Source organism: Heterodontus francisci, chromosome 3, assembly GCF_036365525.1.
Source record: "Heterodontus francisci isolate sHetFra1 chromosome 3, sHetFra1.hap1, whole genome shotgun sequence".
NCBI classification, from domain to species: Eukaryota; Metazoa; Chordata; class Chondrichthyes; order Heterodontiformes; family Heterodontidae; genus Heterodontus; species Heterodontus francisci.
The window spans coordinates 176,088,233-176,106,392 of NC_090373.1; the positions used below are offsets into that span (position 1 = coordinate 176,088,233).

An 18,160-nucleotide genomic window follows, 5' to 3' on the forward strand; every position below is an offset into this window, starting at 1 on the left:
GAACATCAGTCATAGCATTACAGAGGCCAGCAGTTTCTTAAAGCTGCTGCCCTCAACCGTCCTTTTGTTGGCAACACGCCAATCATGATGTTACACTCTGTATCAGGTGTCACTCACTGATGCCCTGTTACGGCCGCAGTCCAACCAATGTCTGAGTCACCTTCTGGGATGCTGCACGAGGGACTGATGTAGAAACATAGAAAATAGGAACAGGATTCGGCCATTCGGCCCTTCAAGCCTGCTGCACCATTCATTATGATCATGGCTGATCATCCAACTCAGTAACCTGTTCCCACTTTCGCCCCATACCCTTTGATCCCTTTAGACCCAAGAGCTATATCTAACTCCTTCTTGAAAACTTGTTTTGGCCTCAACTGCTTTCTGTGGTAGCAAATTCCACAGGCTCACCACTCTCTGGGTGAAGAAATTTCTTCTCATCTCAGTCCCCGTATCCTTAGACTATGACCCCTGGTTCTGGACTCCCCCACCATCGGGAACATCCTTCCTGTATCTACCCTGTCGAATCCTGTTAGAATTTTATAGGTTTCTATGAGATCCTCCCTCACTCTTCTGAACTCCAGCGAACATAATCCTAACCGACTCGATCTCTCCTCATATGTCAGTCCCGCCATCTCAGGAATCAGTCTAGTAAAACTTCGCTGTACTCCTTCTATAGCAAGAACATGCTTCCCCAGCTAAGGAGACCAAAACTGCACACAATATTCCAGGTGTGGCCTCACCAAGGCCCTGTATAATTGCAGCAAGAAATCCCTGTTCCTGTACTCGAATCCTCTCACTATGAAGGTCAACATACCATTTGCCCTTTTTACCACATGTTGCACCTGCATGCTTACCTTCAGCGACTGGTGTACGAGAACACCCAGGTCTCGTTGCATATTCCCCTCTCTCAGTTTCTAGCCGTTCAGATAATCTGCCTTCCTGTTTTTGCTACAAAAGTAGATAACCTCACGTTTATCTGCATTATACTGCATCTGCCATGCATTTGCCCATTCACTCAACTTGTCCAAAACATCCTGAAACCTCTCTGCATCCTCCTCACAACTCACCCTCCCACCCAGTTTTGTGTCATCTGCAAATTTGGAGATATTACATTTAGTTTCCTCATCTAAATCATTAATATATATAGTGAATAGCTGGGGTCCTAGCACCGCTCCCTGCAGTACCCCACCAGTCACTGCCTGCCATTCGGAAAAAGACCTGTTTATTCCTACTCTTTATTTCCTGTCTGCCAACCAATTTTCTATCCATCGCAATACACTACCCCCAATCCCATGTGCTTTAATTTTACACGCTAACCTCTTATGTTGGACTTTGTCAAAAGCCTTCTGAAGGTCCATATAAACCACATCCACTGGCTCCCCCTCATCAACTCTACTCGTTACATCCTCGAAGAATTCTAGTAGATTTGTCGACCATAATTTCCCTTTCGTAAATCCATGCTGACTCTGTCCGATTCTACCACTATTCTCCAAGTGCTCTGCAATAAAAATCTTTGATAATGGACTCTAGAATTTTCCCCACTACCGACGCCAGGCTCACTGGTCTATAATTCCATGTTTTCTCTCTACCTCCCTTTTTAAATAGTGGGGTTACATTCGCTACCCTCCAATCTGTAGGGTTGTTCCAGAGTCTATAGAATCTTGAAAGATGACCACCAATGCATCCACTATTTCTAGGGCCACTTGCTTAAGTACTCTGGGATGTAGATTGTACCCTGGGGATTTATCGGCCTTCAATCCCATCAATTTTCTCAACACCATTTCTCTACTAATACTGATTTCCTTCAGTTCCCCTCTCTCACTAAACCCTGTGGTCCCCAACATTTCTGGTATGTTATTTGTGTCCTTCTTTTGTGAAGACAGAACCAAAGTATGCAATTCGTTGGTCAGCCATTTCTTTGTTCCCCAGAATAAATTCCCTTGTTTCTGACTGTAAGGGACCTACATTTGTCTTCACCAATCTTTTTCTCTTCACATACCTATAGAAACTTTTAGTCAGTTTTTATGTCCCCTGCAAGCTTGCTCTCGTACTCTATTTTCCCCTTCTTAATCAATCCCTTGGTCCTCATTTGCTGAATTCTAAACTGCTCCCAATCCTCAGGTCTGTTGTTTTTTCTGGCAAATTTGTATGCCTCTTCCTCGGATCTAATGCTATCTCGAATTTCCCTTGTAAGTCATGGTTTGGCTACCTTTCCCATTTTACTTTTGCGACAGACAGGAATAAACAATTGTTGCAGTTTATCCATGCGTTCTTTGAATGTTTGTCATTGCCTATCCACCGTCATCCCTTTAAGTGATGTTTCCCAATCCATCATAGCCTACATGCGCCTCATACCTTCGTAGTTTCCTTTTAAGATTCAGTTTTGACGGGACATGTCTGCGTCTAAAATTCCCAACTGGGAGCGCGGTGATTTTGATCATCCCATTGTGGGCAGTTGCCAAGTGTAGGGCAGATGTTTACACGGGAAGGGGAAAATAAGCTATCAGTTCTGTTAACCAGTTGCCTTTGACTATATGCCAGCTGGGAGAGTTCCCCTGCCACCTAACAGCATTCCCCTTGCCCACCTTTCCTTCACAGCAAGACAAGAATAAGAAGGGCACAATACTGCGATGCTGGAAAACTAAAAAAAAAACAGAAAATGCTGGAAATACTCAGCAGATCAGGCAACATCTGTGGAGAGAGAAACAAACTTAATATTACAAATTGCTGATGGTTCATCAGAATAAGGAACCTTGCTGAATCCAAACTTGGTCAATATTTCACAGCCAGGAAGGCAATGGATGGAAACCTGGAGTGACAAGAAGCAGTAAAGCTGCTGAGGGCAGAAGTGAAGAGGAGATAGTCAATAAATGTCTTGTGTATTATTACAAGTTATATTGCTATAATAAGGTAGTCGACACTTCAGCAACATTGTGTATATGGTGTGTGCTTGCACGCGTGTGCGTACGTGGGGAGTGGGTATAAAGTGTTGGACCTTCTACCACTGGTTATTAAATGACTCCAATGTATGGGTCTTGATCCCTCTCCTGGTTGCTCTTTACTTATTTCCTGTTGTGTTCTCCCCTCCATAAAACTTTTATGCAGATCTCTTCCACCACTTATTTTCTTACTTTTCCTGGCTCTATCCTGCCCTCTATTTTTCCCATTCCGATTTTAATTTTTCAGAGCTCCTCCGTGTGAAAGGTGGAAAAAGTCTTTTGGATGACTCTCAGGTGGACGTAAAAGATCCCACGACACTGTCTCTCTGGTGTCCTTGACCAATATTTATTCCTCAACAAACATCACTAAAATAGATAATCTTGTCGTTAACATTTTTTGGTGTTTGTGGGAGCTTGTGCGCAAATTGGCTGCCATTTTTCCTACAAGACGTTGCATAGGATTACATTACAAAGGAGATATGGCACAGAAACAGGCCATTCGGCCCAACCAGTCCATGCTGGCATTTATGCTCCATTCGAGTCTCCTCCCACCTTTCCTCAACTAAACCCATCATCGTAGCCCTTCTCCCTCATGTGCTTGTCCAGCTACCCCTTAAATGCATCTATACTATTTGCTTCAATCCACTTCCTGTGGTGGCGAGTTTCACATTCTCACCACTCTTTGGGTAAAGAAGTTTCTTCTGAATTTCCTATTGGATTTCTTGGTGACTATCTTATAGTGATGGCCTCTAGTTATGCTCTTCCCCACAAGTGGAAGCATTCTCTCTCTATCCACTCTATCAAAACCTTTCATAATTTTAAAGACCTCTATTGGGTCACCCCTCAGCTCCTGTTTATCCTTTCCTGACATGTAAATCTTACTGCACCCTCTTCGGTGCCTCTAGATCCTTTTTGTAATATGGCGACCAGAACTGCATAAAATACTCTGGTCTAAACAAGGTTCGATGCAGGTTTAGCATAACTTCTGTACTTTTCAACTCCATCCCTCAAGAAATAAAGGTTCGCTTTTTTTTTTAATGGTCTTGCTAACCTGTGACTACACTACAAAAGTACCTCATTCGCTGCAAAACACTTTGGAACATCATGAGGTTGTGAAAGGTGCTATATAAATGCAAGGTTTTTTTCTTAATTCTGTTTCCTGCTTAATGTTTTTATGGTACTGTGGACAGCGTGTAACACAATATTGTGTGATACTGTACCATTCTGTGCTGGTCTATAATCTATATCTTTATAAATAATTAGATGTGGTTTTACATCAGTTTTTAATGTGATTTTATTTTTCTTAGAAGATGTTACTGAAGAAAAACTGTGGAGCTAAAACAAGAATTATTAAAATTCGAGTGAGTATATCAAGTCCTGTTTTAATCTGTAGCCAATCCTACCCCTCCCACCCCACACCTTTGTGCCTTACTCTAGGCCTGATTTTTAACTCTGGGCATGCTTGGTGTGCACAGTAAGCCCCTGCAAAGATTTCAGTAGGACTCCCAGGGTCATTTAACCCCTTAGCCTCATTGTAATATTTTTGATCTTTATCCCGCCCAAAAACAAAATATTGAGGTTTAGGGAATGCGGTCATGGTCGGTGAGCAGGAGTGGGAATTGTGCTGGGAGCTATAAGCTGCCGAGGATCCAAAACTAACTTAAGTTAGTGTTGTGGGGGTTGGTGAGGGAGGTGAGATGGGGTGGAAGTTGAGAGGGGTTCTCCACTGCATTGTGGAGGTGGGAGAGGCCAGTTGGGCATGGAGAGGCTCAAGGACCTCTTGCAAAGAGCCTGAGAAATCACTCCTGCTCCCCCTCAACCCACAAGGATTCCTAACAAATACCTACAAAAGAAACTTACCTTGGCCTGCCAGCCAAATCCCCATCCCAGGTTTGGCTGGGAAGTGCAGTGTCTTGCAGACCTCATGACGCTGGGAGTTAAAAGATATATTGGTTTTGAACGGAGTATAGTGTAGATTCACCAGAATGATACCTGGACTCCAAGCGTTAAATTACAAGGAGAAATACACAAACTAGGGTTATAGTCCCTGAAGTTAGAAGGTTAAAGTGTGATTTGATTGAAGTTTTCAAAATATTAAGGGGAACGGATAGGATAGGTAGAGAGAAACTATTTCCACTGGTTGGAGAGTCTAGAACAAAGGGACATAGTCTAAAAGTTAGAGCCGGACCTTGCACACAAAGGGTGGCAGAAGTTTGGAATTCTCTTCCACAAATTGCAATTGATGCTACATCAATTGTTAACTTAAAATTAGAAATTGATAGATTTTTGTTAACCAAAGGTAAAAGGGATGTGGGCCAAAGGCAGCTATGTTGAGTTAGGTCACAGATCAACCATGATCTCATTGAATGGCAGAACAGGCTCGAGGGGCTAAATGGCCTACTCCTGTTCCTAAGTTCCTAGTGCCAATGATATCATCGGCCATAACTTCTGCATCTTAAGTAGGTCCCTGCCTGTCGGGGCTGACTGGCCTTCTGATCCCATTTTTGCACAGAGTTAAAATGGCATCGTGTGGGTATGAGGCACAAACTCTATTGCCATGCTTTTTCTTGAGTGAGGATCACATATGCTGTTTATGCAATAACTTGTAGAGGGAGTGATTATTATTTCATTTTTCTACCACAATTTATTTTTGCACGCATTTGTAGTGCAAATTCATGAACGGCAAGGCATGCCAGTAAAGGGAATGTATAAATCCCCTCTACATGTTGGCCTCCATCAATGAAAGTGGAGGATTATTCAGCATTCATCTGTCGATGAGGCTAAGCAGCTACTAAGAAGTAGGCCAAGGGCACCTGATTATGAGCCAATGCAGGTCGGTGCCGATTTTACAAACATATGGAAAATGATGGACAGGAAAGGAGCTACTGGTCCTTCCAACCTTGGCACTAGGAACACAGAGTTGCAATGTCATGTGCATGACAATACATGCAAACCCCTCCACAAACCCCACCACCAAGTTTGGAAACCATTTAGTCTCCCAGAAGAGGTGAAAAACAGGTTTTATTTGGTATCGATTTGAGCACCTGTGTCTCTCTCTCCACAGCTGATGTGCTGAGTATTTTTGGGATTTTCTGTTTTTATTGAGGACATTCTAGGTCTTGGGGGTAAGTTATGAGGAGAAACTCAGAGCTGTGATAACCTGGGGGGTAGTGTGGGTACATTTGTTTCACGTCTTTAGAGCAAAACACAATGTGTGTGCATAAAGCAGAAAACAATGTAATGGCAGTAAGGCCTCACAGTAAGACCTGCACACTTGGTAAATCAGGAATGAAAGGCAGAATAATCCCTGGAACACCAGGTAATTCATGGAATCAAGCAGCTAACGGAGAAGATCTAACCTCAGACAAAGCGTAGGCCACTGGAAGCATTGAAAGATCAAGCAAAAGCGCAATGCACTCAAGATAGTTCCCCCAGTGTTTTCTACCAGGGACTAAGTGGGTTGCAGACATCCTGTGTTTTGGATAATCAGCCAGTCGGGTTCAACAAAACAAAATAGTGTAAAGTAGTAAGAAACCAATGTAGTGTATAATGAGATTCTTGGCACCACAAAATGAATGAAGCATTTGCCAAGGTTTGCATGTTCAATACGCTTTATGGATAGTACACATTTTTATGGTTTTCCTTTTGGTATTGCATATGCTTTTGGAAACATATGGGAAAAAGATCCACTGTGCGAGCACATGGGTCATGAAAATGATTTGATGAATCACATGATAGTATAGAATATTACAAAAGAGTAACATAACAGACTCTGGAAAGTATTTGAAGCTACAAGAAGAGTCAACCTCTTTTGCAGGACATTCTGAAGGTGAGCAGTCAGAGGTCGTGATACACGTTGGTACCAACAACATAGGTAGAAAGAGGGATGAGGTCCTGCAACAAGAATTTAGGGAACTAGGTAGCAGATTAAAAAGCAGGACCTCAAAGGTTGTAATCTCTGGATTACTCCCTGTGCCACATGCTAGCGAGTATAGGAATAGGAGGATCGAGCAGATGAATGAGGAGATGGTGCAGGAGGGAGGGCGTTAGGTTCCTGGATCACTGGGCCTGTTTCTGGCAAAGGTGGGACCTGCACAAGTTGGACAGGTTGCACCTGAACCGGAACGGGACCAACATCCTTGCTGGGAGGTTTGCTAGTGCTGTTGGGGGGGGGGGGGTGAAACTAATTTGGCAGGGGGATGGGATACAGAGTGGAGGTACAGTAGGGGGTGAGGCACAGCCAAATATAGAAAAGAAACTGAGTCAGTCTGGAAAGCAGAGCAAATAGAGACCTGTTAAGGCACAAGTGAAAAATGCAAGGCTGGATTGCATTTACTTGAATGCAAGGAGTCTTACTAATAAGGCAGATGAATTGAGGGCATTGATTAGCACATGGGATTATGATATTGCTATCACAGAGACATAGCTGAGGGAGGGGCAGGACTGGCAACTCAATATTCCAGGGTATAGAATCTTCAGGCGTGATAGGGGATAAAAGAGGAGGTGGCACTGCACTGTTGATCAAGGAGTCAATTACTGCAGTAAGGAGGGATGATATCTTAGGTTCCTCAAATGAGGCCATATGGGTAGAACTTAAGAACAAAAGGGGGCAATCACTTTGCTGGGCGTGTACTACAGCCCTCCAAACAGTCAGGGAGAGATAGAGGAACAGATATGTAGGCAAATCTCAGAGAGGTGTAAATACAATAGGGTAATAATAGTAGGGGATTTCAACTTATCTAATATCAACTGAGATAGTCTGAGTGCAAAATGCTTAAAGGGGGCGGAATTTTTTTTAAAATTCATTCATGGGATGTGGGTGTCACTGGCTATGCCAGCATTTATTGCCCATCCCTAATTGCCCTTGAGAAGGTGGTGGTGAGCTGCCTTCTTGAACCGCTGCAGTCCATGTGAGGTAGGTACACTCACAGTGCTTTAGGAAGTGAGTTCCAGGATTTTCACCCAGCGACAGTGAAGGAACGACAATATAGTTCCAAGTCAGGATGGTGTGTGACTTGGATGGCAACTTGCAGGTGGTGGTGATCCCATGCATCTGCTGCTCTTGTCCTTCCAGGTGGTAGAGGTTGGGGGTTTGGAAGGTGCTGTCTAAGGAGCCTTGGTGCGTTGCTGCAGTGCATCTTGTAGATGGTACACACTGCTGCCACTGTGTGTCGGTGGTGGAGGGAGTGAATGGCACACCATGCACAACCAACCAAGTGGGCTGCTTTGTCCTGGATGGTGTCGAGCTTCTTGAGTGCTGTAGGAGCTGCACCCATCCAGGCAAGTGGAGAGTAATCCATCACACTCCTAACTTGTGCCTTGTAGATGATGGACAGGCTTTGGGGAGTCAGGAGGTGATTCACTCACCGCAGGATTCCTGGCCTCTGACCTGCTCTTGTAGCCACGGTATTTATATGGCTACTCCAGTTCAGTTTCTGGTCAATGGTAGCCCCTAGGATGTTGATAGTGGGGGATTCAGTGATGGTAATGCCATTGAACATCAAGGGGAGATGGTTAGATTCTCTCTTGTTGGAGATGGTCATTGCCTGGCACTTGTGTGGCGTGAATGTTACTTACCACTTATCAGCCCAAGCCTGGATATTGTCCAGGTCTTGCTGCATTTCTACACGGACTGCTTCAGTATTTGAGGAGTCGAGAATGGTGCTGAACATTGTGCAATCATCAGCGAACATCCCCATTTCTGACCTTATGATTGAATGAAGGTCATTGATGAAGCACCTGAAGGTGGTTGGGCCGAGGACACTACCCTGAGGAACTCCTGCAGTGATGTCCTGGAGCTCAGATGATTGACATCCAACAACCACAGCCATTTTCCTTTGCGCTAGGTATGACTCCAACCAGCAGAGAGTTTTCCCCCTGATTCCCATTGACTCCAGTTTTGCTCGGGCTCCTTGATGCCATACTCTGTTAAATGCTGCATTGATGTCAAGGGCAGTCACTCTCACCTCACCTCTTGTTGTTCAGTTCTTTTGTCCACATTTGAACCAAGGCTGTAATGAGGTCAGGAGCTGAGTGGCCCTAGCGGAACCGAAACTGAGCATCACTGAGCAGGTTATTGCTAAGTAAGTGCTGCTTGATGGCACTGTTAATGACACCTTCCATCACTTTACTGATGATTGAGAGTAGACTGATGGGGCGGTAATTGCCGGGTTGGACTTGTCCTGCTTTTTGTGTACAGCACAGACATGGGCAATTTTCCACATTGTCGGGTAGATGCCAGTGTTGCAGCTATACTGGAACAGCTTGGCGAGGGGTGCGGCAAGTTCTGGAGCATAGGTCTTCAGTACTATTGCCAGAATATTGTCAGGACTCATAGCCTTTGCAATATCCAGTGCCTTCAGTCGTTTCTTGATATCACACGGAGTGAATCTAATTGGCTGAAGTCTGGCATCTGTAATGCAGAGTACTTCAGGAGAGGGCCGAGATGGATCATCAACTCGGCACATCTGGCTGAAGATTGTTGCAAATGCTTCTACCTTATCTTTCGCACTGATGTGCTGGGCTCCCCCATCATTGAGGATGGGGATATTTGTGGAGCCATCTCCTTCAGTTAGTTGTTTAATTGCCCATTACCATTCACGACTGGATGTGGCACGACTGCAGAGCTTAGACCTGATCTGTTGGTTATGGGGTCGCTTAGCTCTGTCTATTGCATGCTGTTTATGCAGTTTGGCATGCAAGTAGTCCTGTGTTGTAGCTTCACCGGGTTGACACCTCATTTTGAGGTATGCCTGGTGCTGCTCATGGCATGCCCTCTTGCACTCATCATTGATCCAGGGTTGGTCTTCTGGCTTGATGGTAATGGTAGAGTGGGGGATATGCCGGGCCATGAGGTTACAGATTGTGGTTGAGTACAATTCTGCTGCTGCTGATGGCCCATGGCACCTCATGCATGCCCAGTTTTGCATTGCTAGATCTGTTCGAAATCTATCCCATTTAGCACAGTGATAGTGCCACACAACACGATGGACGGTATCCTCACTGTGAAGGCGGGACTTCGTCTCCACAAGTACTGTGGGTGGTCACTCCTACCAACACTGTCATGGAGAGAAGCATCTACGGCAGGCAGATTGGTGAGGACAAGGTCAAGTATGTTTTTCCCTTGTGTTGGTTCCCCCACCACCTGCCGCAGACCTAGTGGAGTAGCAATGTCTTTAGTACTCGGCCATCTCGGTCAGTCGTGGTACTACCGAGCCACTCTTGGTGATGGACATTGTAGTCCCCCACCCAGAGTACATTTTGTGCCCTTGCCACCCTCAGTGCTTCCTCCAAATGGTGTTCAACATGGAGGAGTACTGACTCATCAGCCGAGGGAGGGTGGTAGGTGGTAATCAGTAGGAGGTTACCTTGCCCATGTTTGACCTGATGCCATGAGACTTCATGGGATCCAGAGTTGATGTTGAGGACTCCCAGGGCAACTCCCTCCTCACTGTAGACCACTGTCCCGCCACCTCTGCTGGGTCTGTCCTTCCGGTGGGCCAGGACATATCCAGGGATAGTGATTGCAGTGTCTGGGACATTGTCTGTAAGGTATGATTCTGAGTATGACTGGGTCAGGCTGTTGCTTGACTAGTCTGTGGGACAGTTCTCCCAACATTGGCACACGCCCCAAGATGTTATAGTTGAGGCAAATGTAGAGGTTAAAGCAAGCAAATCCAGTAGGCAGGCCGGGCAGGGGCAGGACAGGGAGTGTGGAAGGTCTGATGGGCGATACTGCATTTACTTTAATGCAAGAAGCCTTGCAGGTCAGGCAGATGAACTCAGAGCATGGATCGGTACATGGGATTGTGATATTATAGCTGTTACGGAAATGTGGTTGAAGGATGGGCAGGATTGGCAGCTCAATGTTCCGGGGTACCGATGCTTCCGGCGTGACAGAGCTGGAGGTAAGAGAGGAGGGGGTGTTGCATTATTGATTAGGGAGAACATCACGGCAGTACTTAGAGAGGATATCCCGGTGGGAACGTCCAGCAAGGCCATATGGGTCGAACTTAGAAATAAGAAAGGGGTGATCACTTTGATGGGATTATACTATAGGCCCCCCACTAGTCAGAGGGAAGTAGAGGAGCATATATGTAGGAAAATCACAAATGGATGTAGGAATTATAGGGTTGTAATAGTAGGTGATTTTAACTTCCCTAATATTGACTGGGACTGCCTTAGTGCTAAGGGATCAGATAGGGAAGAATTTAAGTGTGTCCAGGATAGTTTTCTGAAGCAGTATGTGGATGGCCCTACTAGAGAAGGGGCTACTCTCCACCTCCTCTGAGGAAATGAGGATGGGCAGGTGGTTGATGTGTCAGTGGGGGAGCACTTTGGGACCAGTGACCATAACTCTATTAGATTCAAGATAATTATGGAAAAGGATAGGACTGGTCCTCAGGTTGAAGTCCGAAATTGGGGGAAGGCTAATTTTGATAGCATCAGACAGGAACTCTCAAAAGTTGAATGGGAGAGGATGTTTACAGGTAAAGGGACGTCTGGCAAGTGGGAGGCTTTTAAAAGTGAGATAGGAAGAGTTTAGGGCCGGCATGTTCCTGTTAAATGGAAGGGCAAGGCTGGCAAGTTTCGGGAACTTTGGTTGACGAGGGATACTGAGGGTCTGGTCAGGACAAAGAAGGAGGCAGATGTCAGGTATAGGCAGCTGGGATCGAGCGAGTCCCTCGAGGAGTATAGGGGATGTAGGAGTACACTTAAGAAGGAAATTAGGAGGGTAGAAAAGAGGCCATGAGATTTCCCTGGCAGATAAGATAGAATCTTTGAGGATTCTCCTTTATAAGTATATTAAGAGTAAAAGGGTAGCTAGGGAGAGAGTAGGTCCCCTTAAGGATCGGTGTGGCAATCTATGTGTGGAGCCACAGGAAATGGACAGGGTCTTAAATGAATATTTCTCTTCTGTATTTACCATGGAGAAGGTCATGGAAGCTAGTGAGTTCAAGGGAGGGAACAGCGATATCCTGGAGCATATCAACATTACAAAGGAGGTGTTGGAAGTTTTGAAGTGCATTAAGGTGGATAAATCCCCAGGGCCTGACCAGGTGTATCCTAGGATGCTATGGGAAGCAAGGGAGGAGATTGCTGGGGCCCTGGCAGAGATTTTTGTATCATCGTTAGCCACGGGTGAGGTACCGGAAGACTGGAGGATAGCTAATGTTGTGCCTTTATTTAAGAAGGGCAGCAGGGATAAGCCAGGGAACTACAGGCCGGTGAGCCAGAAAGTTATTGGAAGGGATTCTGAGAGACAGGATTTATATGCATTTGGAAAGGCATGGTCTGATTAGGGATAGTCAGCATGGCTTTGTGCGTGGGAAATCATGTCTCACGAATTTGATTGAGTTTTTCGAGGAGGTGACCAAGAGGATTGATGAGGGCAGGGCGATGGACATCGTCCACATGGACTTTAGCAAGGCCTTTGACAAGGACCCGCATGGTAGGCTGATCCAGAAGGTTCGAACACATGGGATCCAGGGTGAGCTAGCAAATTGGATACAAAATTAGCTTGGTGATAGGAGGCAGAGGGTGGTAGTGGAGGGTTGTTTTTCAGATTGGAGGCCGGTGACCAGTCGTGTGCCGCAGGAATTGGTGCTGGGCCCTCTGTTGTTTGTCATATATATTAATTACTTGGATGTGAAAGTAGGGAGCATGATTAGTAAGTTTGCAGATGACACCAAAATTGGTGGTATAGTGGACAGTGAAGAAGGTTGTCTAAGGTTACAACAGGGTATAGATAAACTGGGAAAGTGGGCAAGGGATTGGCAAATGGAATTTAACGCAGTCAAGTGTGAAGTGATGCATTTTGGGAAGTTAAACCAGGGCAGGACATATACAGTGAATGGCAGGGCCCTGGGGATTGTTGTTGAGCAGAGAGAACTTGGGGTGCAAGTACATAGTTCCCTGAAGGTGGCAGCACAGGTGGACAGGATGGTGAAGAAGGCGTATGGCATGCTTGCCTTCATCGGCCGAGGCATTGAGTACAAGAGTTGGGACGTCGTGTTACAGTTGTACATAACATTGGTTAGGCCGCATTTGGAGTACTGTGTGTAGTTCTGGTCGCCGCACTACAGGAAATATGTGATTAAGCTAGAGAGGGTGCAGAAAAGATTCACAAGGATGTTGCCTGGTTTGGAGGGCATGAGTTATAAAGAGAGATTGGATCGGCTGGGTCTCTTTTCCCTGGAGCGAAGGAGGCTGAGAGGGGACATGAGAGGCATAGATAGGGTAGATAACCAGAGTCTGTTTCCCATGGTAGGGGTGACTAAAACTAGAGGGCATAGATTTAAGGTGAGAGGGAGGAGGTGTAAAGGGGATCAAAGGGGTAGATTTTTCACACAATAGTGGGTATCTGGAATGAGCTGCCTGAGGAGGTGGTGGAGGCAGGAACAGTAGCGACATTTAAGAGGCATCTGAACAGGTACTTGAATGAGCAAGGCATAGAAGGATATGGAATTAATGCAGGCAGGTGGGATTAGTATAGATAGGTATTATGGTCGGCATGGATGCGGTGGGCCGAGGGGCTTGTTTCTATGCCGTATGACTCTCTGACTCTATGTTAGTAAGGAGGACTTTGCAGGGTCGACAGGGCTGGGTTTGCCGTTGTCGTTTCCGGTGCCTCGGTCGATGCCGGGTGGTCCGTCCGGTTTCGTTCCTTTTTTTTACCTTTTTAATCTTAAAATGTATACAGGAGAGCTTTGTGAGCCAGTATGTAGAAAGACCTGCAAGAGAAGGGGCAGTACTGGACCTAATCCTCGAGAATGAAGCTGGACAAGTGGTAGAAGTATCAGTGAGAGAGCATTTCGGGGATAGTGACCATAACTCTGTAAGATTTAAGGTAGTTATGGAACAGGACAAAGATGGACCGGAAATAAAGGTACTGAATTGGGGGAAGGCTGATTTCAATTTGATAAAACAGGATCTGGCCAAAGTGAACTGGGAGCAGGTACTTGTCGGAAAGTCTGCATCAGGCCAGTGGGAGTCATTCAAAGAGGAAATAGTGAGTTCAGAGCCAACATGTACCCGTTAAGGTGAAGGGTAGGACCAACAAGTCCAGGGAACCCTGGATGCCAAGGGATATAGAGTATTGGATCAGGAAAAATAAGGGGGCTTATGGCAGATTCGGTGCACTGAAAACAGCAGAGGCATTAGAGCAGTATAGAAAATGTAGTGGGGGTACTTAAAAAAGTAATTAGGAGAGCGAAGAGGGGACATGAAAAAACATTGGCAGTCAATATAAAGGAAAATCCTAAGGCGTTTTGTAAGTGTATTAAGGGCAAGAGGATAACCAGGGAAAGAGTAGGGCCCATTAGGGACCAAAGTGGCAATGTGTGTGTGGAGCTGGAGGATGTAGGTGAGGTTTTAAATGATTACTTTTCATCTGTTTTCACTGTGGAGAACAACGATATAGGTGTACAGATCAGGGAGGGGAATTGCGATATACTTGAACATATTAACATTGAAAGGGAGGAAGTATTAGAATAGTTAGGTGCTTGATGGCCGGCACAGACACAATGGGCCGAAGGGCCTGTTTCTGTGCTGTATGACTCTATGACTCTATAACCTAAAGCTTAATACAAATCTGTATTTGGAGCCATTGAACTGGCGTTTGATGGTGGTTAGAAATGAATGCTTGCGTCTCAGCTGTTGAACATATCCACACTGCAGGGAAGACGATAGAAAATCTGATTTGTGACCTGGATAAATTCATACCAAGTCATTTAGAAAAATGATCGCCCCCTTAGAAACTGTTGGAAAAGAACACTCGATGGAGTTGGAATCACAGACAGGAAGAAAGTGAGGAAAATGGGTCATGCAGGAGCTGATTCAGAAACTCTCTCAACCTGGAAAACAGACATTTCAGCTGAAGCATCACAAGATGGAATTTGAGGCCAATGTTGTTGCAAAAGTACAATGACCCCCTGTTGCTTGTGCACCACATTGATTGAGTTACATAGAGTTAAGCTCTGCCTGGATGAAAAAGAAGCTGTTACGCATGGATATACTGGGTTCACTCAATTTATGACTGGCTAAACTACAAAAAGCCAAATATTTCTCTGCTTGCAGATATATTTGAATGCTTGCTTTTTGGGTGAATACAAGGAATGATTGTGACTTGACGGTGTCCTATCTAGACTAGTGGATCAGGATTCCAAAAAAAAATATCTGGGAATATTAAAAACTACATTGGGCATAGTTATTATGACCATGTCAGCATCTGCCCAGAAGTATGAGTTGCAGCACAAACGTCTCCTTTACAGTTGGACAAAATAAATGTTTAATTTTAAATATTTCATTGCCTTAGAGGAGGAATGTTGGAGTATGTTTGTTTTTAGTATGAATTCTCATAGCTTACTACAAAGCCATCACTTTGGATCTCAAACAGGTTCATGATTTAATGACATAGTTCTCAAGAGAGTGGAGGGACCTAGGGGTTCATTTGCATAGATCTTTAAAGGTAGCAGGACATATTGAGAGAGTGGTCAGCAAAGCATATGGGATCTTGGACTTCATAAAATCGAGGTATTGAGTAGACAAGCAGGGAGATTATGCTGAACCTTTATAAAGCTGTGGTTAGGCCAGTTCTGGTCACTACACTTTAGGAAAGATGTGAGGGTCTTTTGAAAGAATGTAGAGGAGATTTACCAGAATGGTTCCAGGGATCTGGGACTTTAGCTACAAAGTTAAGTTGGAGAAGCTGGGGTTGTTCCCCTTTTGAGGACAGGCAATTGAGGGGAGATTTGATAGAGGTACAAGACTATAACAGGTTTAGATAAGGTAGACAAAGAAAAGCTCTTCCCATTAGCTGATGGGAAGGCCTAGGAGAGACAGGTTTAAGATTTTGGGCAAGAGATACAGGGGGTATTGTGAGGAAGAACCTTTTTTACGGAGTGGGTGGTAATCTGGAACTCATTGCCTAGGAGGGTGGTGGAAACAGAGACACTGAATAATTTCAAAAGGAAATTGAATGGGCACTTGAGGGCAATAGACTTGCAGGGCTATGGAGATAGGGTGGGAGGAATGGGACTGACTGAATTGCTCTACAGAGAGCTGGCATGGACCCAATGGCCGCCTTCTGTGCCATTATGACTCTGACTCTGACATTCCCTTTTGCGTGATATGTTCTAAATTTCAGATGTAACAGCTGCAACCCATTAACTTCTGGTCAAATTAATTTGCAGTAACAATCTAGAAACTTCCTGCAGGCGTTGTGATAAGCAGTAGATAATAGGACTAGGGTATTTTCAGAACACCACGAGGATACCGTAGGAGTGGGAGGTGTTAAACACAAAGAGTACTTTATCCGATGCAATGACCAGATGACTTGCAAGTGTTGAGTTAGCGAGTGAGCTTGTGTCAATCCCTTGAGAAAACTATCTTTTTTTTCAACAGCCAGCCCACTCAGCAACCTGTTTAATAAAAAATAATTTCCTCCTGTTTAACAGTTATTCCTCTTTTCAAATTGCTGTTTTTGCCCATTCTGAGCTGTATCCGTAGCTGGTGACATCCTAAGTGTTGTAGGCATGGAAATATATATATTTAAAAAGTTTCTATTAACACTGCATTTGATGCCAAATGGAATGATTTTGAAGGCATATTCCTCAGCAGGCAGGTTGAACTGTGTTGGTCTATACTCAACAACAACAACCACCCCAAGCCCCTTTCTCCCTCTCTCTGCCTTGGTCAGATGGCTAATGGCTTCTTCCTTTAGATAGTTTCCATAGAAATACTGGTAAAGCTGGGGAAACAAATGTGGGATCAAACTTCCCAGTATGCATGGAAATAACATTGCTCTTGTCACAGGCATGAGCTTGTACTGTGCATGTTAACCTTGGTGTGAATTAATGTGTTGTGTGTAATGGATACGATAATACAGCACTCACAATGGTGAACTAGCAAACCGGAGGTTTTGAGTTCAAGTCCCATCAAGTTAGAAAGTTGAATTTAATGAATGTGATAATTGTGAGCTGGCACCAGAAAGAAACAACCACAAAAACAGCTAGATACAACAACAACTTGCATTTTTTTTAGTACCTTTAATGTAGTAAAGTGTCCCAAAGCAGCATTATTAAACTAAATTTGACACTGAACCGCTCAAGGAGATATTAGGAAAGGTGACAAAAAGCTTGGGCAAATAGGTGGGTTTCAAGGAGCATCCAAAAAGACCAGAGATGAGAGACAGAGAGCGTTAGGGTGGGGATTCCAGCGCTTGGGGCCGAGGCAGCTGAAGAAATGGCTTGCTCGAGCTGCTTTTGAGTTTCAGCTTTTTTGGTCTGGGCTGGGGGGCCTGGGTGTGCTTTTCCGCTAGTTTGCTAAATTGGTCCGAATGGGGAAGGAAGGATTCGACAGAAAATGGTTTAACTATAAACAGGATAATATAGCCACACAACAGCAAGTATGATTCTAAATGAATCAGCAAGACAGTTTGATGTAAAATAAGAAAGTAAAACAAGCTCTGAAATCCCTATGAGATAAAGGTAAGGGAAGAGAAACCACTCGGTTAGTCACAAGAAACTTCTGAAACATGATAAAAGGGGAAAAGAGGAATTTGGCAAAGAGCAGGTCTATAGATGCTAAACCTAACCAAGAAATTCTTCAAGAGCTAAGAAAGCTGTTGAAGATGAGTTGAGAACCCCAGAGGATGCTAACATGGCTGAAACTAAGGGGAAGCATAGAATAGTTAATATACTCATTGATTATTTCCTTCAATTATTCACTTACTAGCATACCCATCATTAAATAAGATAACTTGAGTTGCTCTGATGACTATCCCATCAATGAAATGGAGGTGCTAGTCAAGCTAAAGGGGCTTAAAATGAACAAATCCTCTGAGATGGATGAAAGATTTAGGATGGGATTTGTGAAGTTCTGATGATCACCACAAGGGATTTGATGAATGGTGAGGGGATTCTACTAGATTAGAAACCAGCTATAGTAATGCTTACATTCAAACATAGATTAAAGGTCAGAGCCAGGCACCCTTACGTCAGCACTGGATAAAATAATGGAATTAATTATCAGAAGTAAACTTGAGGGCTGTCTATCCAACAGTGTACTATTCATGGTGAATAGTAATCATTAAGAAGGGGCCTGATGAAGTCCCTTGACTTATTTTGAGTAAATGGAAACCCAAATAGATTGTAGGAAGCCTGATGAAATGGTCGACCTCGAGTTCTATAACCCATTTGATAAATTTGCTATGTTAGCTT

The 18,160-nt window shown here is 44.5% G+C and overlaps 1 protein-coding gene across 4 annotated transcripts in view; it reads left to right on the top strand.

The window, feature by feature from the left end:
• The window catches only part of si:dkey-16j16.4 (uncharacterized), a 154,094-nt gene that overhangs the window by 104,836 nt on the left and 31,098 nt on the right, over positions 1-18,160 (top strand). For 2 of the 4 annotated variants that reach the window (XM_068027772.1, XM_068027762.1), the window contains one exon: positions 4,247-4,300. The exons of 1 other annotated variant lie outside the window; for it this stretch is intronic. Coding sequence is in view for 2 of the 3 variants with exons in the window: in XM_068027762.1 (XP_067883863.1) it covers positions 4,247-4,300 (54 nt within the window). In the remaining variant the exon portion in view is untranslated. Of the gene's footprint in view, positions 1-4,246; positions 4,301-18,160 lie in introns of those variants that run through there. One more of the 4 variants, XM_068027769.1, reaches the window with a different exon arrangement.